Raw genomic sequence first — 24186 nt, forward strand, 5'->3', positions numbered from 1 at the left:
GGCATAATAGGTACTGATGAAACAAAATATTTCCTATCCCAGTAATTCAGTGAAGAGAAGATTGCTGGGGCTCTGGCCACTAAAAGCCTCTCAAGACAATGCAAACCATGAGGTAACAGAAAACATTATTGTTACTTTGGAACTCATTTTAAAATTCTAGATCTCCTTCTGTTGTGGAAGAAAAATCTCCTCCAGGTTACACCTGGGAGAGCACTTTTCTGTTTATTTCAGTTGCCTAGCAGGGTAATCAGCCATCTCTGCTGACTCCTGACACCCGTACACTGCTTAATATGGAAAGGAACAATTTCTTTCCTAGCTCCACAGAGGCCTGTATACTCTATTATACAGAGATTAAAATACAACTTAGTTAAGTTTCAGCATAAAAGAATAGAGGTTACAAGGAACAAGTCTGTTGAAATTAAGTACTTTACATTTTCATGCAGAAAACTAAATTCCCTCCAGCCTTCTGCCATTTCCTTCACCTAGAGTCCCCCAGTGTACCTGGAATTCCTTCTGTTTAACAGAACAGAACTGATTTGATTCATCCCATCAACTTCACTGCAGAATACAATGGAGTGAACTCAGCCTTGTTAATTACAATCTTCCCTGAGTAGGAAGACAAAAAGCAGCAACACAGGTGCTGAAGCCCTGCCTGGCACCATATGCAGAAAAAGATCACCACCCTCAAGCACAAAACCTTTTAAAAACATGAAAGCATATAGAAGTAGTTGATATCTTAGCTATTACCCAAAAAGCAGCTTGCCAGGAAAACCTAGATTGCTGAATTCACAACAAAAGAAAAGCATATTTATTCAGTAGGAACACTCCCAAATCACCTTTATTAACACCCCTACATCTCTAAACACAATTGTTATTTGGTATTTGTTTGAGGATTAATTGCGTTGCTATGGGACTCAAGCTAAACTTAGTCTGCACAATCTTGAAAGCAGTCTCTTTTTTCATGGATGCAGGAACGGCGTTACAGGACCTCCACATATTCATCTAAAGCACAGGCTTTCCAAGTTTCATTTAAGCAGGCCACTAACAGGTAAGGCATGAGGATAGAGCCTGGACACTACCACTTATTAACATCTGTTTTCTTCTCCTGCTGTGCCTTACACAGATTAAGTTAATTCTGTTTCTCCTGAATTTAATTTCAGTTGCTCGCCTGCCCAGAAATTCTATTACACTAAAAAAAAAAAAAAAAACAAACACAAAAAACCCACACAAGAGGCGTCAATGGAGCAGAAGCTGTCTTAGAACCTGTTCCTTGAACTTCCCCTCCTTCCTCCTCCATGGTCAGCTAAGGAGTCCACATTACCTATCCCCATCTCACCACTTCTTCCATTTGCAATGACGCTCAATCCAGAGCTTAAGCAATCAATCAACAGTTAGCTCTGGGATAGGCTGTCACAGGACTGCCCAGAGACAGATGCAACACCCAGCCCACCTCCCTCACTATCTCTTCCAGACAGCCCCTCTTCTTGTGGTGTGGGATTGCTGAAGACAAGACTGCAGGTCCTATGGTCTCATACAACCTCCTGTTGCTACAGGAAATTACACTAATAATATACTCAGGTGTAACTCATTTATCCTCCACAAACAGGCAAACTAGTAATTGTCTAGACATATGTTACTTCAAAATAACAAAAAAACCCCTGCCCCCATAAAGTGTGGGAAATAATATATTAGGTTTGAATCAGTGCAAAAAGCAGTTTGGCTTCTGCTTTAAAGAAAGTTTTAGTACTTACTGTCACATATAATTAGATAAAATATGAATGAAACATTAAAAATATGGGATTATCAGTAATTAGGAACTGCAAGTTGTACAGAAGGATCCAAGTTGAAACAAATAAGCAGAAAACTCTTTGTATTAGGAGATTTATATAGAAAGAAGTAGGAGGTGGATAGCTGGGAGAACACATTTATTGTGTTCTAAAAGATTCATACAACAAGATAATACAACAACCATAAAAGGAGTTCCAGTGTGCTGAAATGGGCATTTTCCTCCCAAAGTTCATGGTAGTTGTGGCTAATACTGGTGACCCTAATTCTACAGTCTTCTGTTAAATCTGATTTAATGCGACTGTTTCAGCATTGATCAATACCTGTGCATATGTTTGCCAGTAGAATTGTAGGGATGACAAATTAAATAAGCCACTTAGAATCTAGAGGATCTGTAACTATTCTGCAATTTTAAAACAACCAAATAATACAATGATAAAATCCATGACAGATTTTTAGACTTACTCAAGTATCTAAAGATTAACTACACGAAGATGTTTCAATTAGTGCTTTTTAATGTATTTGCTCTGTATTTATCTCAGACCCATCTTCTAGAGTAGTATGTATCAGACTATTTTTGTATATTGACTGTTTAAAAAAGAAAAGCAACTCCAAAACCCCCAGAAGACAAACAACATGAATGAAAAGGTCACACTATATTAACCCTAATGACAGCAAAATTCAAGAACATCAAATTTCTGTTTGTGTATATTTTCTAATATTCATTCAGGGAAATATATAGATGATACTTTGTTTAACAAAACATTTAAGAATTGAAGTGCTTTTACAGCTCTGCTTTTTTGTTTTCCAACCAATTAAAAATACCATATCTACCTTATTATCTAGCATTCACATCAAATAGTGAGAAAACAAATTACATAACCCTTCTAGTATGCAAAATGACTTGTTACAACTTCCTTTGCCTTGTCATTAGAGTTCCTTATTTAAATCTGGAAAACGCTTGTTTACAAATTTAAATTGCAATTAAATCTTCAAAGGGATGACATGGTAAGTAGAACAAAGGAACTGTCCAGACACTGCATTAGTGTATTTGATCTTCTTTATAATGTAGTCTTAATGCCAGATATAGAGATTAGGGGGAGAGAAGGGAGACTAGAAGCATGTACTAAGTAACTAAATTGATCAGAAAAAGCTATCAGAAGTTGCAAGGATTTCCATACCATTTTTTCCACTACAAAGTTATTATGGGAAGATCAAAATAGGAAAATGTTACCATTTAATCCACCTAGAAAACAAACTACTGAAGGAAGATCTTCCCTTCTGTGTCTGGTTCTAACTGTGGACAAGTCTAAACTTGTCTTGAACTTGCTTAGGCTTGAGCCTAACAATCACTTTACAGCCTGACATTCTCCTACAGGACTCAGAATATAAGGTTGATTTTGAAGTTATGATTGAAAAACAAACTCACACAGGCTGGTTTCACCTTGGTTCAGAGAAGGAAAAATTCAAGATGCACAGGTGATGTAGATCAAAAATGTAAGCACTACAGAAAAATGTAGGTTCTACTTTCTGCAACCATGTGGGCTCAGTCTTCTTGCTCTGAGTATGCTCCTTGGAAGAGAGAGATGGATGGGCAAGTGTCTTCATTCCCTCTCTCTACTGAGCTTTGGGTTGGGGGTACTGTCAAGGAAAGGGAGGGAATACAGCTTTTGAGTGTTCAAGAGCTCTAGGATGTAGTCTAAAATCTTGGAGTAGGTGTCCCTACTGGTCATCCTGGAGCAGCTTATTACTGACTTTATTAAGGCTTTCCCTTCCATCTCTTAACCCTTGCAAACCAAGCGCTAAAAAAATCTATCCATAGTTATGAGATAGATTGGCAGGTTTCCAAACAAAGGAATGCTTTCATTTGAAGCTCCTGGATAAACAGCTAGTCGTACTGTGATTCTTTTCTCTGTTTAGTATAGTAAGAAGAAATTAATCATACCTTGAGGATATCTCTACCTTATTTTTCCCCCAGAAACCCTGACACAACTGCCAATCTATACCAGTGAAAAGAGACAATCTACACACAAAAAACTGGCAGAAAAGAGACTCAACTTGACCGCTGCACCAAGAAGCCATACACATTGATAAAGAGTTTGATAATCATCCCAAAGATGGAAACACAATGGATAAAAGTGAGAATAGCAATAACAGTAAAAAAAAAAATACATATTACTTACTTCAACCTAAGATTTCAACCTGGGAACTGATCTTCCAAGCAAAATAATTATCTGAAATGTCCAGGAATGCAGGGATGATCTTACACATTTTACCCAATAGCAAGCTCTCTTTGCATAGAATAATAATCCTGAATGCCTGGATAAGACAAGGGTAACATTTTCAAGCTGTAGCTATGGAAAAACAAAGCAATTGCTGTGAAATGTAACAGCTTAAACACAGTAGAAGGTTCCTTCTATTATGTCAAACTGAAAGTAATGACAGCACTGTACCACTTTCTGTGCTTTCTATTGATCATGCTGCACAACTTTCTGTGAGGTTAGTGGCAAGAAAAAAAGCCTCAAGTCGAGGAGTTGTCATCTCTTTCTCTTTCTTTAGGAAGAACAGGGGAAAAAAGGAAAAAGATGAAGTCACAATGGAAAAATAGGGAATGAGAAAGCAGATGACACTACATCACAAAAGGGGCTTGTTCTCCACAAACAAGGTACTCCAGAAACTGTAACACACAGCATAGAACAAACGAAGGAATAATGCATATATAATCAAACTAGAGAAAAAGCAGTGTAGGGTAAGATAAGAGCTATGACATGGAAATGCTGGCAGTCAGAGGTGGAAGTTGTCAGTCACATTTCTTAAACCCACCCTTTAATAATAAAAATACATGAAAGTACATTTTTCTCATCTCTCAATAGAGAGGCACCTGGGGTCCCATCCTCAGCTGGTAGAAGTGACGGCAATCCCGTGAATTGTATAATTAAGATCACGCATCTGCTTCACTGAATCAAAATCACTGAAACTTAATGGCAGGATTTAATAACCTTTCTCTCCTAAGAATGAATCAGTTTATTGTACTTTTCTAAAGCCAGGTGCAAAAGAATATAATTAGATAGCAATCTAACTGCAGTATAATTAAACTCACAAGCCTCCTCAATTAACTTCCAACAATGTAGCTGCACTGTAAGAAGTAATAAAATTATATATTTTTAATTATAAAATAAATTCTTCATGTGTCCTTCAGATTACAAAACACATAACTAACAAGATCTTTAAAAGTGTAATTTAAAAATGAGCAAAAGCCTGCTGCAGCCAGCAGGTTGCTTGCTTTCCCCACACTGCCATTCAGCTATTTCAACATGTAAGGCAAATGTGTCACTCTTGGTCCTGTAAATGTACTAGGGAAAACACACAGGAAACAATTATAAATGGGTACATGATAGATTCTTCATTCTCTTCAGGTTCAAATTCATTACTCCCATTGCTTTAATACAGAATAAATGTCTCTACATTGTTACATATACTGAAGTACACATTCGGGAATGCTGGGAGAAAAGGGACAAATTATCTTTCTCCTCTATGATCAGTGTCTCATACTGGGAGAGTAAAGATCACAGTTTTAAAGGAGCAGGACTGCCTTTTTGAATCCTGTTTGGCACACAATATCCATAATCTGTGACTAAGCTTTGTAGGCAGCATAATTATAAATTAGCAACAATAAATCACAGAATAGTTTGACTTGGAAAGGATTTAAAAGATCACCTAGTTCCAACCACACTGCCATGGGCAGGGACACCTTCCATTAGACCAGGTTGCTCAAAGCCTCATCCAAGCTGGCCTTGAGCACTTCCAAGGATGGGGCATCCACAACTTCTCTGGGCAACCTGTTCCTTTGCCTCAGCACCCTCAGTGTAAATGGTTTCTTCCCAGTATTTGATCTAAACCTACTCTTTGTCAGTTTAAAGCCATTTCCCCTTGTCCTGCCACTACATGCCTATTGCAGTGCATGTGGCAGTGGCCACTGCAGCAGAGCATTCAGACAACCAGTGCAGAGGCCTCCAGAACACAGAGGTCTGATTCCCACCCCTGGGTTACGGCGAGTTCTCACGTTCCTAGTAGTTCTTAGTTTACATGTTTTAAGTTTATTGGTTCAGGAATTCTCCACCCAGTTTTATGTATAACTCATATTTATGTTTTTCCCTTAGTTACTTATGCATTAGTTCTGGAAAGTTCTCCCTTCTTCGAAGCCCCATTGGTCTACTCATATAATTCCCTCCCTTTACGTTATCCCTATTGGATATTCCTGTTATCTCCTCCTCCTCAGTCGATCCCCATTGGTTGTTTCCCCTTTGTTCCTCCTCCATAGAAAATAGTCTGTTCTCTTTCACTCCTTTGTCCCTGGACCCTCCACTGGCAGTAAACCAGCTGGAACCTACACAGGGACCCCTCTCTCATCCTTTGCCTCTGCCGACGCTTTTACACCACCTTTGTTTGGGGCTCGCTGCTTTCGAAGGAGCCAGCTTTCCCTGCAGCTGGCAGCTTTCCCTCCTTGCTGCAGCTGACTCCTGCCTGCAGCAGCAGAAGCCAAGGACGTCTGCAGCTGGACGCTGTGCTGCCTCGGGCAGCCCCAACAGTGTAGAATGCCCTTGTGACAAGTCCCTCTCCAGTTCTCTTGTAGACCCCTTCAGGTACTGGAGGGTGCTGTAAGGTCTCTTCAAAGCCTTTTCTTCTCCAAGCTGAACAACAAATCTCTCAAACTGTTTTCATAGGAGAGGATCCAGATCTCTCATTATCTCTATGTCCCTCCCTGTCTTTGTTAAGTTGGAGGCCCCAGAGCTGACATCATTCCCTAAGCTGGGAGAAAGGTACAGATCCTTTGCCCAGAGGTTTTCTTAATTTTTTATGTTACATGATGTAAAAGCTCATGGCCGCCAAGATGAGGCAGTGAATCAACACACTTCTCAGAGCAGACATGTCTTACGTGTTGTGTCTTCCTCCTTCCCAGCCCCCCATTTTTTAACCACCACCTGCTTCACCCCTTTAATCCTTTCATAATTTAGACTAGCTACTTTGCACCAGTGCACTTTTGCCTTCCGGGGGGGGGGGGGGGGGGGGGGGGGCAGGAATTGTGTGTCATATGACACTGGAAACTTCACTAGTCTTCCCTAAATAAACGTGACCTACTCCTGGATGCATCTACCTGCAACACAATGGTATTCCTATTTTAAACCAATAAAAATAAAGCTCATTTATATGAATATTGTTTCAAAACAATGCATTTTAATAGAGACAATGGCCGTGTATTCTGTTGCACTGGCCTGATATTCAAGATGAAAAAAAATACTATTTTTTAAAGGAAATATATCTATACTGCAAATATATTTTGAAGAATAGGTATTTCCTTTAATATATACTTCAAATATATTGACAAGCAGCTCGCGTGAGTGCCACTTCACTTCCTGCGAATGCACTGCCTTACAGCCAGGAAGCATTGCTGCTGTGGGTTGCTCTGACGAACCTGGAATTTGGAATTAGTGTGACAGTAATTCTCTGCACACAGGCCACACAAAATGCTTCTCAGTTAGAACAGCACCATCTATCTGGGCCTGTCTAGCTCCAAGTTTCATTTGTTTTTCCAACAAGCTTTTTTGCCAGCATCCTGAGCTGTGAAATGAAGCACTTACTATTCTGCTCTTAATGTTAAGCTCCATGTTAAGGCCTTCAGAATTTTTGGCATCATTAATTTCATGGCTTTGCCCACTCAGTGTTGTGTAAAATGCCATTACAAAGAAATGTGTTTATTTAGTGGGGCTCTGAGTGGGGGCACCTGGGGTTTAGGGCCCTGGCTATCTGTGTATTTCCTGTAGAAACAAGTGGCATGCCCCATGCAGCCATCCTAGTGACACAAAGACCATGCTTCAGGAAGAGAGGCTATTTATTGGACCAGGAGACAGAGACTGGCACTTCCAGCTACACCATACAGTCTCAGTCTTTGAGGTCCCTGATTCACCCTCAAATACCAGCACAAAATGGTAGCTGCCACAGGCAGAGTGTGGGCTTTTTTCCCCTTGAAGATCAGCTGGGAAGATAAGCCCTGAACCAAAGAGGGTGAGCCTCCATGACAGCTGTTGTGGGCACAGGCAGTGGCAGGCCAATGCATAAGAGAAGGAAGGGAATTAGCTAAGCACATGGCATGAGTTGCTATGCCCCTGAGGTTGCATTAGACCGCATTCAAGTGGCAAGAATATAATTCAAAGCTCCAACCTAGAAACTTTACAGATCACCCAGTGTGAAATAATGCCTGTTTTAACTCAGTACCTTAAGAAGGTCTAGAAAATGAGCACAAGACAGTCTTTGTCTTTTCTTCACTCTCCCACTACCTTAAGTTAGAATATTTTATTGAGGAACTTGTTGCAAGATGGACATAACACAATGTACTTTTCTGAAATAAACCAGAATTTGAATGCTTGCATCTCTGCTAATAACTTCCATTCACATCTTCATCCCTACTCAACTTAATCGTTAAAATCCCTCTCTCTTTTTACCCTCCCCATCCTTCTTACCCATCCCCCATCTCACATGCAGCATATAACTATGACCAAAATACTGCAGCTCCCTTTCCAGGACATGCCCATGCTTCATATTTCTGTGCAGAACTGGACACAACTGAGAAACCTTCTAATTCTGGCTCTAGGTCTAAATCTGGTTCCCATCTTTGAGCCTCTCCCAAATGGGTACAAGCTATTATCATTACATACTCTTCTTTATTCCTTGTGCTTACTGCAGGCTTCATCTATATTGCTGATTACCTGTGCTTCTCTGGTTTTTGAAGCAATTTAAAACCAAGAGAACGCATTTTTCCTCCACCTGTAGTATTTGACTTCCAGTTTCCTGATAATATCTGTTATTTAGCTGTGCAAAGACCTTACTTAAGTCTTCAAGTCTGCATTGTGATTCACTTTATAAGAATGTATGAATGACATAATTCAGCAGGTTTTTTTTTTTTTTTAAGTCAGTCAGGCTATTCAAGTAATTGCTCCTTCTTCACCGTCATCTTTTCTTTGCTATCAAAGCTTCTGAACCACCTGTCCCACTACATGACTGAAGGATTTTCTTTTGCAAGAGCACATGGCTTAACTGGTTCGTCATATGCACATAATAGTGCACAGCACTGGTTAGATAATTACATGGCAAACATCATTCTCTCTGATTATGACTTTGATTCCTTCCTCCCACAATAATAAGTTAATAGCTGTTATCTACCTAAAATACTTCGAGCACAAGATAATCTTCTGTTCCTGGCATAATTGCCCCTCTAGCTCTGTAATGTACATACATTTTACTAGTCTCTAAGAAAAATCTGGATGTGTTTAAATACTACTATCTCTGATCACTTTTTAATGAAAATTTAGTATGCACCAGCCCAACATGCACCAGAGAAAGAATATAAAGCATCTAAGGCCTTCAGAAGATCTTCTAACTAGACACATTTGCTCCACATCATCCTCTAAAAATCTGTCATAGCGTGACCTGAAATCTAGTCTGTGCATTTAAGAATATTTTAATTCAGTGAGAAATATAGAAAGAGGAATTAGATAAGCACCTAAAATGCCTAAGATAACATCAGCTTGACAAGTTACTACTAAATCCACCAAAAGCACAATGAAAACAGTTATTCCAAGGAAACCATGCAGAAGTATTTAAAAACTTGTACAGGGTTATGAGCAAGCTTTTTGTAACCACAAACCTGCATCACCTTAGTCCCACCCAGGTGGCAAGGCAATTTCCTGGTGAAGAAACTGGTGAAAAGACAATTGAACAAACAGGTAAACACAGAAAAATCTAACTCCTTACTGAAGAAGCAAACATAGAAAGCATTACCTCCCTTCAGCTACCATTTATAAATATTTACAGAATATAAATCATGCAACCTTTTAAATTCATACCATATGTAGTTTTAAAATATGCTTTCCATGCTTTACTTACAATTTATATGTTAGTAACTTTAATTATTGGGCAATTACTAAATAAAATTTGAAAGCGTGGCACAGGTACTAAAGAGAGACAACTTATGTATTTGGATGGCTAAAGAGGAAGGGTGTTTCACAAGTTAATGCAAAACCCAGAGAGAAATCAGACTGTATAAATGCAAAGAAAAAACAGAAAGAATAGTTCCAAAATAGAGAAAGAAATAGATTGGAGAGGATCTGGTCCTAACAACTTCATTGATCAACAAACAAAAGTAGCCCTTTCAGCAAGAAAGCACATGAAAATAAACCATGCTGCCTGCTACGTAAACATTTTGTGCAAACACGTTTCACTGGGAAAATCAACACCGTATCTGTAGGCACTTCACACTTGTATGAATATCAAAAATGTTTTCCGAGTGTAGCTTTAGGTCTCTCTCTGCCTACAGCACCACTAGAGCTCCTGTGCACTTTTGTTATGTTCTTGGTGGACAGCAAGGATAATTGCAGGCTAGAGTATATCAGTGGGGATAGCAGGACAACTTTACATAAACCAGACCCCAGAAGACCAACAAAAAACCCCAGAAGTAAGCATTCTTCCTGACAGCCCTCCTTGCTTCAGAAGGAACTGACTGCTCAAGACATAGCATTGCCTTCCATTTCTGGAAATGACACAAGGCATTAGACTTCCTTCAGTTCTTTATATCCCCAACCTGCTTCTCTGAGCTCCCTGGATTCTCCTTCAGTGACTAGAAATGCAAAGATGTAAAATAATTATCCAAGAACTGGATCCCTGACTACACAGCTCCTAAGTATCTGAAAGCCCATTAGTTGGACAGCAGACTAAATGGGAGAAGCTATTTTATCTGGCCATCAGATACGCACACATAACCTTGACTTTTCCTTTTCTCTGTAAACCTATCTTTATAAATTTTACTGTTGTATTATTATTTGGCTGCTGTAAAAGCCTGGAATTTTAGCTACAAGCATGAGATATCTTTGAACAACCAGCTTACATAAGAAAACATGACAGATAATTTGAAGAGAATACAAGAAATTCCTAGTACTTTCTAAAGATATTTGCAGTGGAGTCTTTCTTGTCTGCTTGGGGATCCAGTAGTGGATCCTTCACTGTATCATGCTGTTAACCCATGACATTAATATAAACACAATAACATTTTGCTGGAATAAGTAACAAAGAATCAAAAAGTTCTGATCAAAAAATCTGACACAGAAGTCATTAATTAGCAAGAGCAGCCATTTTAGAAGCCCTTTTTATTATCTAGAGATTTTAAATCCTACCAGCACAGAAAAGGTAAAATTTACCCAAGCGGGAGAGGGAAAATTGGAGACACTGTAAGACCTTTATCATCATGGTAGGATGGCACTTCAGGAAGTACCACTTCATAATTGTGGCATTCTTGCACTTGTTGTACACTTTCTGATAAGAACATTTGCAACGAGATCCTCACTGATGCTGTTCTCTTTCTTTGTATGAAGTGAAAAAGGGAGAGACAGCACAAGAGAAAGAAAAGGGAGATTCACTGTTAAAGTACAATACAAGCACTTGCTAAATATGTCTTTTACTCACCTGTTGCAGTTACTCACCTGCAACACTGAACCACATCATGGATGTAGAAGGGAATGATGATAGCCTAGTTAGATATGATTTTAATCCACAGACCTCAAAGATGGCCAAGTAATTACCTCTGTCATAAAGAATCAGTTTTGAAGAAGGTGACTGTGACATCTGATACTAAAATCCGTATTTGTCAGTCCTCTCTCACCATTTCTCACACAAGATGGGTTAAAAGCATGGAGCAGCCAAAAGGCCCAGTTTAGACAGCAGTGATATGACTGCAGCATGCTAAATATATAAAATTTGCCATTGCAACTGTGCATTTCTATGACATACAAATAAAATCAGATAAAACTAGCCTGCCGAGATCTCATATTTATCTATTACCTCAAGAGTTATTTTCTAATTAGAAAGAAAGAATTAATTTTACCCTGAAAACACTTTCTGAATCAAAGGCTGAGTACATTCTTTCTAAATACAAATTCCAGGATTGCACTGAAACAAGCTACTAATTGATACATAAACTTCTAAATATGGCAACATTCCTTCAAACCTCCTGCAATCTTTGGCCAAGGTTGTGTCACATCCTTCAAGCAGCACATGGCCTAAGCAAAGCACCTCAAAGTTCCACACATTTCTGTACTGTACTAGTCCGTGAGGGCACATCAGGACAGCATCAGCAAACTCATCTTTCCACTAGGGCACTTTTGAAACAGAAAGCAGACTCAGATTATACTTGTACTGCTTTGTAGGACTCATACCACCAGCCCTGTCAAAATAAGAAGATACAGGAGAAAAAAATAGAGCAAGAATTTAAAAACATGATTTGCGGTTAGATGTCTTTGTTTTAGCATGTTCTGCATTTTATATCCTCATGGCTGCAAAACTGTCGATGTTAAAAAGCCTTGCAAGACTGGCCCTAGATTTTAGAGGAGGTCTCTCTTTTGTATCTCATTTCCAAGTCCCACAGTATGCTATTTTCAGTTCTCAGGTGTAGCATGACACCACTCAAATTTTCTCAGCCTCAGCAAACTGAATTTCAACCTGTGACAAGAGTCATAAAGCTGAAAACAGTACAGGTTCAAAAGTGTGAAAGAGAAGCACTACTTTTGATTTCAGACATTTACTTGCTTAAATCTGATATACCAAAGAACTCATTCCACGCATGCATTTTCTCTCCTTGTAGTATAAAAAGCATGAAAGAGCTATTATTTCGAGCTTTGTGCACTTGTTAAATATTTAAGAATCCTATTATAAATTACAACCCTGCCTTTTTCACTTGACCTCCTCTTCATGTGGTCTTATTAATGCAGCAGCTAAAACTTCCATCATGCAGTGAAATAAGCAGGTTATCACTGGCTGGTTCAATTATTGCAATATCCTCCTGACCCTTTGCAAAGTCCTCTCTCCTGCTTTCCATAGCAGGGCAATGGTGAGCTCTGGAAGGCGGTACAGAAACAGCACAAACCCCTGGATAACTAAAGTGAATCCTGATGCCTCATAAAGCACATGTGGATGGGCACTTCTCATAAAACAATTACACTTTATCAGCTCCAAACCAGCAGCTTTACTCTGTCTTTAGGGAAAAGGTGAACATAGAACAAAACAGTCAGTGCTCCTTGGTAAAGCACCAGCCTCAAACACAAAGGTAAGGAAGATGCTGCCCTCTCCAGCAAGACACTGCTTTGGTGTGATGGCCACAGCACTGCTGCTGCAGTGAGGTAACATCACCATGTGTTCTCCATCCCCACCTTCCCACTGCAAGATTGATTCTATCCAGATTCCTGTCTGGATTAGTAACCACATGGGTAGCTAGCAAGGACAGAGAATGCTGACCGAGCTGCCAATGCCATTTTGGCAAGTCTTGTACACCATATCACAAGTAACATAAGTCTTCCTCACCACTGCCTCTCACCATGGAGACCTCAGACCACCTGACTCTGAGATAGAAGGTGCCACTGTGGCAGGGAGAGGGCACTGGGCTAATGTTCTGACTTCCAACGATATTCCTCTGATCACAAGCTCCAGTCTAATGGCACATGCCAAGGTGCTGCCTCTCTGCTCTGTAACATCACAGGGCAGATACAGCTGGCTTGAGGATTCCAGAAGGAGCGTGCCAGCTGCACGCAGCAGAAGGAGGAAGTGAGGTTCTGCAAGCCTGTGAGACACAGGCCTCGAGAAGGAGTCATCCAACATCTGAACTAACCACAGCTCTCACCACAATACTTGACTGGGGTGAGTGTAGCTACCACAAGCTATTATGGCTACAATGAACAACTGGCTGAGGATGCAGAACATCAGCAACAGCTCTAAGAAGAATTTCTAGGACAGGGAAATGCCTCAAAAACCCTTTTGGAGGCCAGGAGTGCAAGCAGCTGGTTGAGCTACCTGTGTAGGTAAAAGGGAGCAGAAAGCTCCACATCAAAGCTTTTTATCAGAGTAAGAATCAAGAGAGGATGTGACAGGGAAAGAAGGTACAATTATATCTGGATGCATGAAGAAATGGAGAATTACTGCAAAAGGAGAGAAATGCATTTTGAGCAAAGTTCCAGTGTTAAAAAGTCACATGGCATTCTCAGACAGAGTAAGACATCCATCTGTCATTATTACAGGACATTCACAGTTTTAAACTGAAAAGCAGGACTACACAGGATAGTCACTTAATCTGGAACTGGAGTAGAATGAGTATGATGAGAGGCAAATACACAGTTCTGATCTTCCTCTCTTTCAAAGAGAGACACTGTTCTTCAGATTTCCAAACTTTTCACTTGAGAAATGACTGACAGCCATAGGAAGGAAAACAAATATGCTCTTATGAAATTTTCAGCACCTAGTACAAGTATAGCTGGTGTGTTCCTGGATCAGCTCTTCCATTAAGAGCAAAAAGTAATCAAAGAGAAAAGCACTCACAGGCTTAAAGAAAAAATTTTGTAAAGTAAAATTTATTACTTTTATTACACATATGGATTTGTTTACATGGAACATATGGTTATTTCTTTAGAAAATAATTTTAACATTAATTACTATTACCCTCTGTCTGCTTGACTCTCTCATCTAGTTCATTCACATGAATGCTGCCAGATATATTCAATATGTTTAAGTATAATGGTAATTCCTTTTCAGTCCATGAACTCTCTCTACTCCTTTAAAGTAAATATCAGAGCATTTAATTTTCACAGTCTTTGGGGCATGGACAGATATTATATTGTGTCTTGAACCACCCAGAAACTCGTGGTGTTTAGCTGTGACCTCTACCCAGTACCTTGATACATTTACACATAATATTTTTCTTTTGCCCACAGTTGCATTAAGATTTATAGAGTTGACTCATGCTGCTGTGTAAAAATAAAATTATTTTCCTGCTCTGAAGAAATCTGTGCTTTATACTTGCATGTATTTCTTGAACATGAAATTGTGCTACTCAGGCATAGCATGCCTTAAGGACAATATAAAATGGCACAAACACAATTATGTAGAAAAGTCTTTTTGAAGAAAATCTTTTAAAGTGTTCAACATGAGAAATTCAACAGCACTTTTAAATGCATAGCTTTTACTCCGTCTTTTCAGCTGGAATACAATATCCCAGCAGAGCACACTGGAACATACCATTCAGGATTCCTTTCTCTGTGGGCATCTGAAAGTTTTGTAGAAGCAATTAATAAATTCATTCAAATGTATATATATTTCTCCTGCTGCTTAAGGAGATATTGGAAGTAGAGCAGTCTTTCAAGAAAATTGTTACTGTTTTGTTAGTAAACTCTGCTGTAACTGTGCTCTGCAAAACGTGTAAGTGGGATTGAAAACTTCAGATTTCTGGCCAGTGCTTGGATGTGCTTAATTGAATTTGACAGTATTAGACACATACAGGTTGAATTCTTTTTGCCAGCAAGGCTCCATAACTGCAGTAGTATGCACTAAATGAAGTCTAGAAGGAAAGGGAGGGTAAAAACAAAGGTTTGCTGGCATGCAAATACCTTCCACAAAAATCCTGGATTGCATTGGTAATTTATCAAAGCAATACTTTTTTTTTTATTATTTTTAGTAATGGGACACTGTTCTGAGAGACTGTAGAAATAAAACACACAGGTGAAAAACTGAAGAAAAAAGCAACTAAAGAATTGAGTACAGGTAAAATTTTACATGCTCTCACTAGCCAATAGATACTCATCCAGAAGAAGAATTTATTCAAGACCTGGGGAAGTAACAGAGTTCCTGATCCAAATACACATTAGCAAAACACATTTATTGACCTAAATTTTTAACACATACTGAGAATGTATTTACTCACCTTACTAGTCAGAGAAGGTACAAGATTCACATGTACATATACCACTATCCAGCTAATCAGAATCCAATACTGTTTTCCATCAGTTCTACAAAGCAGGAAATTATCAAAATTCTGTATCATGCAAAGTTCCTGTTTAAAGAACAGGAGCTCCCATCATAGTACCTATACAGATGTATTCCAAAAAGTAATTTAAATAACAGCCTGATGCTGTAGTCTTAATACTAACTTTAAAAATACCCCGAGAACTGAACCCCAGATCAGTTCTTGTGGTTTTTTAAATTTTTGTTTTAATTATTGAAATTTCTTTTTTTTTTTTAATTATTTTGCCAGGCAGCTTCAGCCATGCATCCATTGGGACAGCACATACACAACACTTGCCAGAAAGGCTCTCATTCACAAGCATCATGAACTCAAATTTCCCACTGTATTCCTTTACATACAAACGTATTTGCAGGCAGCATTGCCTTTTTTAAGTGTATTTGTTTAAGGCAGATTTTAACTATCCTGGAAGCCTGTTTTTTCAGTTAGTTTCTATGAGCATATGTCTCTTGCTTATTTCATCTCCCTGTTTTATAGATGACATAAAATGCTTTGTAAACATTCTGATTTTGCAGAAATGTTTGTACCACGTGCTTAGTCCTGTGTGACGAAGCCATGAGGTTCTTTAGAAAACAAGAGCAAGATTATACAAGTGAGCAAGACCTGTCTATGATAAATCTCTTCGGTTGACCCAAACATCATTCATAACTCGCGTGAAAACTTTCTTCTGTTCTTTGGAGGCCAATTAATTTTATCCAGAGAGAGGTACGAACAACTAAGTAAGCCATAACTGGTGCAATAGAAAATGCTCACTTTAAGTGAATGAATGCCGCGTTTGCAAAGCTGCAGAAATATTTTAGCGGATCCAATTTTAAGCGGCTCTCGATGGATCCAGAGCTCTGCTGGAAGCCGAGTGCCAGGGTCCCTGCTGCTGGAGGCGGCTCCCGCACTCCGGCAACCTCCAGGACGGGGGTCGCGATGTCGGCTCCGGCTCGCACCGTCCCGCTTGTCCCCGGGAGGCAGCGGCCGGAGCCCGACCGGGGTGGGGGACGGCCAGCGGGGCAGGACACACAAAAACACCTCAAACAACCAACAAACCCCTATGGGACTAACTTAACACAGAGTTGTCAGCCAGCTACCTGACCGCGAAATGTCTAAAGCCAGCAGGAGGAGAAAGCGGCCGCCAACATCACAGCCATAAGGAAAGCCAACGGGATCCCGGCTCGGGATGGAGGACAGGGGGCAGGGCGAGGATACCCCGCGGGCCGGGCCGGGTCGGGTCACGCCGCTCTCCCCGAGCTGAGCCGGGGCCGCCACAGGCGGCGGGCGCCGGGCAGCGCCCACGGGGAGCCGCTCACGGGCACCGCTCACCGCGCTCCTCTCACCGGCCCGTGCCCCGGGCCGCGGCTCCCCTCGGGCTCTCCCCGCCCCGGGCACCCCCCGCCCCAATTCCCGCTGTCCCCGCGCCGGCTCGGCCCTCCCCGAGGGGTGAGCGCAGCCCCCGGCGGCAGGGACGGGACCCCCGCGCCGCTCCGGAGGGCTCTGTTCCCGCCGAGACTCACCGCGTGCCTGCGGCTCCATGGCAGCGCGGGGCTCAGCCGTCCGTGCGGCTCGCAGCCCGGCTCGCAGCCCGGCTCGCAGCCCGGCTCGCAGCCCGGCTCGGGCGGCGCTGACAGCCGGGGCCGGGCCGCGCCACCGCCCCCCGCCGCTCCCGCCCCCGCCCCCGCGCCGCCGCCGCGCGGCGCCCCCTTGCGGCCAGGTCCGGGCGGCGCCGCTCAGCCCGGGCCGCCCCGCGGCCGAGCCCTGTGCCCGCTGTCCCGGTGCGCGGGCCCTGTCCCGGGCCAGCCCCTCAGCGCCAAGGCTTCCTCAGCTGCACAGCTGCTCTTCGCCGTCTGCCCCGCATTCCACCGCAGGCTGTCACGGCTGTCCCCCGCTGAGGGGAAGCAAGGAGCCGCAAGGCACCGGCAGAACAGGCTCGCCTCGTGAGCAAAGGCGTACCGGGTGTATCAGCGACACAGTGGAGTGGCAGGTGCCTGAAATGACGGAGTTCATGGCTTATCCGAGCACCTGTGGATGCCAAGTTCTACTCCCTCCTATTGCAGGAGCATGGAAATACATCCAGAGGAATGACAGAGTGTATGCTGTCATGTGTACTTATCAGCTTAAGTAAAAATTACATTTTTTCCCAGCACGTAGGTCTGTACCCTGCTGTTACTGTGTGGAGTGGCCATACACAGTTCACACTGCAGCACAGATTTACTCTAGGTTTGCTCATGCCAGCGTAACTTCCACACTTTGTTACCAGTCCACATTAACTTCACTCATGGATGGGACCAGAATACTTGTTTTAGCAAGGCTGCCTTCTCCATGGCTCATTATCCGTGTATTTATCAGTCAGACGCTGTATCTAATTTGAGTATATGATACCACTGAATGATACAGGACACACTGAGGATGCATAGCTTCTCAAGGCCCGTACTACTAAAAGTAACAAAGCAAGACAGTAAAGGCAGATGAAATGCGTATTGAGCATTTGTTTGTAAATTATACAAATGGGTATTGATTGAAGCAAAATATCCAAAAGAAAATGATTATGTGGTTTGCTCAAAGAAAAAAGAATATTTATAGCTAGAAAACAAGAGTTTATTTTTTCCTTAAAATTTTGTAGCAAAGCATCAGAATTACTTATTTCTCAACTTTGCTTTTACAAAAAAATAGAAAATGAAGGCCACAGCAGCTTTAATTTGTATATATATAATGAGGTTTTGCTTTAACACACACGTTTGTGGGTTTGAATTTGAATTACTGTAAGGTGTGAATTATCATTATTTTTTCCTAGGCAAACCTCTCTTCATTGTGATTTGACATCTCCTTGAGCTGGAATTTACCACTGACAAAAGCAGAACAGAGGTTGTCAGAAGCATAAATTCCTGCAGTCATGTAATTTCAAATGCAGAGACATCCTACTGTGACAAGATTTGAGCTCAGAAATGCTATCAACTTTTTACATGAAAAAAACACAAAGCTAAGTCCAGCCACAAATGCATGAAACAGCTCTCACCATGTGAAACTATCAGTATAATTAGAAAATGTACTTTTCTGCAAATATAGGCAGGGCTTTTTAAAGCAGCCTAAGCAATTCCTATGAAGCATGATGAAAACTCAGCACCTAATCTACTTACAAGAGTATGACAATATTAACAACACTGTCTATGTACAAGCCTAATTAAAAATCTTAAAGCAGCATGTGCTGTTCAAATTACTGAACAACAGGAAATTTTACCAGATGTTTACATGCTGAGTTTGATTTATTCTTTATATTTAGATGCATTACTTCTTTTTCCACACCAGGAATGCCCTCTACTGTAAAGAAAATCCAGCCAGTGTTTTACCTAACAAGTATTGGCAAGCAACAAAACTAGTTCTACATTTAAGAGAGCCCTAAATAGGAAAACAAAGATAAAAGCCTTGAGTTCCACAGTAACATGTCCATCTCGTGGCATGTTTGACAGGAAAAAGAAACTAGTCACTTACAATATCCTCCTGCAACATGCAACGAAGAAATCAGCATTTTAAAGGTGGATTTTATTAGAAAATTAATATCCCATTGAAATCATGCAATTTAATTGTAAAATAGCTGATTCATTTTCTACCTACAGTACAACAGGATGCATTTTCATATTGTCCCACATATATCACTGATTTAGTGAGATCCCTCATCAAATTTGCCTTGCAAGAGATTTTGTTTCACTTCTATGTCTGAAGAGACTGACATAATTCAGACTTTGTTTTCTGTCTTGGAAGGGCTCAATCAAGTTGTAGGAGCTTAGTTGTTGCTTGAGAAAGGTCATTGTCTCTCCCATCATGCTGAAATTAAAAACAGTTGGGTTTTGTTTGGTTTTTAAGAGGTCAGACAGAATAAAACAAAAGCCAGATTATTTTGTTTTTGAAACACTTATGCATTATCACACACTTCAGATTACACCATTTTCACAACAAAACAGCAGTAGGCTTCAAATAAATATATTATGTTTATGTCATTGCACTGACTGGTTTTTTTCCTCTAACACAAAAGTGACAAGTGGATGCCACAAAAGTGGATGTCTCTCTGCCTGGAGGGAGTAACTACATGCATTTTGCAGATCGGGATTAAGGCAGAATTCTGCATGATAATGGGTATCCTAAACTCTTACTGATTTTCCATGGAAAATAATGGGAAAAAACTGTACTGAATAATTCAGAGAAGTGCAAACCATCTAAAAGCTGTGAAATACCAGTGGAATCTGTTGGTCCTTAAGGCCAAATGATTGTTTTGCAGGATGAACTATGGCATGTGCATACACGCACTTTGGAGGAAAAATGGCAGGCTGCAGTGAGCACAACTTTCCAGTTGTGATACAAAGTTCGATCTCCAGCAGCAGGTTAAATCTGTAGTAATGTGCCATGAATGGAAAAGCCAAGGATATACTCTGTGTCTTCTTGTACAGGTTCAAAAACCACACTGTCGTGTACTGACAAGACATCACAATTTACCTCCTTCCATTCAGATGTTGTTGAGTTCTTTGCCAAATGCTCTATGCTAAATGTTCAATTCTCAGAATATTGTGGGTTCTGATATTTGAACAGCATTGAAAATTAAAATAGAATACGCTCAATCTTCTTTCAGAGTTTTTCTTTAACCTTTAGTATGTTATTTTGATTTTCATCTCTTATTCTTTGTATACTTAATGTCTAGGGCAATGTTGCAATTTAGAACATGAAGTGTGAAATGTCAGTGTTACTACAGCATACAACAATGAGAAGATGCTACTTGCATTTTATATTTTACAGACGGGGATTGCAGTTTAGCCTGCAGTTTCATACGGTGGGATTCTGGCTCCATGGGTCAAAAGGTACTAGAACAATACTAGAGAGATACTAAAAACAGTATAAAAAATAACACTGAGCTAAATTACACAAATACATTATTAGAGAACAATATTACACACACTAGACCTTACCTCTTAACAATAAGTAATACTTTAACTCCGTTTTCCACTGGTGCTAGAGTGAAAGGGAATGTGTGACTGCCTAAGCATCCTATAAGCTCATGAAGGTGAACTATGATGGGGACTCTACCACATTCCTCAGGAGATTGTTCCAGTGATTAATTACTCTCATTGTAAAAAATGTCTTTCTTATGTCGAGATTAAACCTCTCCTGAAATCTCTTCTAAAATCTCCTTTACCTTCTTTGGTAAACCTTGCTAAAAAAATAATGTGTAGCAGAGGACAGGGCTGCGTCTGCACACATAATGGAAATTATACTATTTTTATCACATGTATGTATCTACCATGGGACAGTATTTGCCTTTTCACGTGTATCTGATCCATAAGATCGTATTAAGAGATGACAGTTCTGCAAAACAGAATTTTGGTATTGGTTTAGGAGATGTTCTTAAATTTTCTTACAGGCTGTAAGGATGCCTATATTAGGAGCATGCAGAATTATGTGGAATACAATCTAAGCATGTATTTCTTTTACCTTCATGTATGTCATAGTAACTCTAACTGGATGTCATGCCAGGCCTGCAGCAGAAGACAACTCTTCAAAAAAAAACTCCGGAAGAGGTTGCTCTTTAGTGATTTAATCTGAATTTGAAATCTTAAATTTACATTTTTATCAGCAGATTTTCGTGATTGTCCTAATGGTTCTGAAACTACTTTCCAAATTATCTTAATGGTCTAATGATAAAGTAGTTTCTCTTTTTCTTTTCCTACCATGAAATGTTTTTTTTCTCCAGCTGTAGTTAACAGAATGTAAGAATGAAGATACAAACCTTGTGTGCTATTTTTGAGTGTGTTTAACTTCATATGAAACATGCTCTGTGATGGAATCATGAGCAGAATTTTTTTTTTAATTATTGATATGAATTAAAAATATCTGCCTGATTCTTCTACATCTCTGTTTTCCTTCAAACATCCTGACTTCTCATAACTGGGATCAGTGGAACTGACCTTCGTATCAGCTATCCAGCATTGATCACTATGCTCCTAATCTCAGAGAATCTGAATTAAGATCCTTTTCTGATGCCAATATCTGTATTATAATAATAAACTTCTGATTACCCACTGCAGTAGTCTTTGATAAATATATAACAGGACTGCCAGAGACATTATTACTCTGTGTTTTTACTACTCACAGAGGTCATTTAGAATATTTTTGAGAAGTGGAATACTTTTTTCCCTCATTACTCAGCAGATTTCTGACTGTCCTATCAATTAAGTATCTCTTCCCCTCTCTCTGAAACGTTTTTTCTGGTTTGCCTGGGATGAAAAGGGATAATGTGAGGTGAACAGTGGAGGATGAGCAAGTGGGAAGGCACATCAAACGGTTCACCACAATCCAGTAAAACAGAGAGAGAGAGATAGACTGAAAAAGAAGGTTGGATCAGACTAGAATTTATACATGAAGTGATTGCAAACTGCTGACACACATTCTGGGGCTTGTGGATACCACAGTGTGAACATGTGTTGTCGTTAAACTTTTAGGACTTTCTAAAAGATATATATACTGCCATAAAAAATTCAGCATTCATTCATATAACTTGTGAAATAAAATACTCTATTTGTTGAAATAAAGGCTCATCTCTCATGTTAAAATAGAAAAGAAACCCAGCATTTCTAGGTGTGGGTTCATGCCACCTTGACACAGAGCTTTAGAGTGATTCAGATTAACTGCAACCGTGAGAGCTTAGAGTTGAGCTTTCTCATGCTATCTTTCAACACCAGATGGCACACAACTAAACTTAGCTGCCTGAATGAAGAAGGCAATTAAATGTCTACACATACATTCATAGAACCATTTCAGATGTCCCAAAAGACCTGAGATACCCACATGAGCTGGCATGTATCACACAAGGTCTGTGGGAGTTCTGTGAAATGTCATATTGGGACAGGCAGGATACCCTAGGACTTCTAAAATACTAGCAGATATTAATGTTAAGAACATGAAATACTCAGTACAGAAGGCACTCAGTTACCTCCAGACAAACATCCAACACGACTTGTGGGTTCCTGGGGAGTCTGAGATGCCTTGAGAGAGCAGAGAGGTACAGCACAGCCCCAGTGTGAAGCATGCACTGCTCTGGAGCAGAAGCATCTCCAGACCAGGTGAGGCTCCTTGTGATATCTGAAGTGACAAGGTAGCCCCTGCTTTTCATAAAACTGAAACTAAACTGCTTTGTGCAACTAGGTGTGGGCTAAATGTCTGTAGATGGAGTCCTTGTTAAGATGTTCTTAATGTCATGTTGTGTTTGCAGAATTGTTGCACGTTCAGCAAGTCTGCCTGACAGTGTGCATCCACCACTGCCACCATCACCTCATTCCTTTTAAAGAACATCCTTGTCACTTTATGTCAGCTCTAAATATCCTGGTTTGTAGGTCAGGTTGCCACTAGGCTTTTGTTCAGATCAGCCATTAACGTTTAACAGCTTCAGTGGTGGTGTATGGAGTGTAAAACAGTGGTTTTATATTCCCAAAGCTTTCCACCTCCCCAAGAGCATAGCCAATATATTTCCTTCAGAAGTAGGGCATGGGCATTGCTACTACACATGTCAGAAACTAAATGCTGGGCAGTAAGTTTAACTCATGCAGATGAAAACTTTGTGCAAAGCCATTAACCTGAGGACAGGGAAACACACATTGCCCCTGCCTGCACCCTGTAATAGACTCACAGGCAGCTGTAAGTGCCCCCATGGCTGTGGCAGAGAGAGCTCCTTCCCCCAGTCAACCTCTGTGAAACTTAAAAGTGCAATTTCTGATTCCGAGGCCCATCAGCTGATTCTTCTGGTTCATATGGTCTGGTTTTGGAATCCTTTTTGGAATCCTGCACATGTTCTTTGGTGACATTTTGTTCAGGTTTTTCATTTTTGCAGACAGCGCTGCCTCTGTCCCACAGCACAACACAAAGTACAGGGGCTGCCCCAGTGCAAGCATCAAGTATTTATACCCAGTGATGAGAATCCTCCTGAGCCTTCAAGTGGAACAGTCCCAGCCTTCTCAGCCTTTCCTCAAATAACAATCTTGCAATCATCTTCATCGTCCATTGCTGCACTTGTTCCAATATGTCCATGTTTTATCGCTTTCAGGATCCGGTGCTGGACAACCCGGTGTGTTGCGACCTTCCTAGAGAAAGCGTCCCGCCAGGGAAAGGCTTTTCCAGAGGCTTTAGCAACTTCCCTGAGTGACAGGTGATTTCAGCAAGTGTAGCAACTTCTCTGCTACAAGTGATATCAGCTCTTGTGATTCAGCTCTTTGTGAAATCACCCAAGGCAAACTCGGGGATAGAGAGACAGGAGCCTCGTTTGTCAGTTCCACAGAGGCAGCTTTTACTGTCCAGCAGCCCCTGTGAAGGGAAGGCCAGAGATGAAAACTCCCCCTTATCAGGGGTTGGGGCAGAGGTTATATGGGGAAGGCAGGGGGTGGGGTAGAAACCAATTAGCCAGTGGGGTACAGGCTATTACCATAAAGAAGCAAGGCATGTTGCGAGCAGCTCTTTTAGTCACCATGGCTTGATGAAGGTTGATTATCTCT

At 40.7% G+C, this 24186-nt stretch overlaps 1 protein-coding gene across 1 annotated transcript in view; it reads right to left on the reverse strand.

The window, feature by feature from the left end:
- The window catches only part of TPD52L1 (TPD52 like 1), a gene marked incomplete at both ends in the record, with an annotated part of 41819 nt that extends 29774 nt beyond the window's left edge, over positions 1-12045 (reverse strand). Inside the window, 2 exon segments of the mRNA XM_082302583.1 lie at positions 11972-11996; positions 11998-12045. Coding sequence (XP_082158709.1) covers positions 11972-11996; positions 11998-12045 — 73 coding nt within the window.
- Positions 12046-24186: the final 12141 nt, after the last annotated feature.

This window comes from Coloeus monedula, assembly GCF_965178545.1.
Source record: "Coloeus monedula genome assembly, chromosome: 2".
In the NCBI taxonomy this organism is placed as follows: domain Eukaryota; kingdom Metazoa; phylum Chordata; class Aves; order Passeriformes; family Corvidae; genus Coloeus; species Coloeus monedula.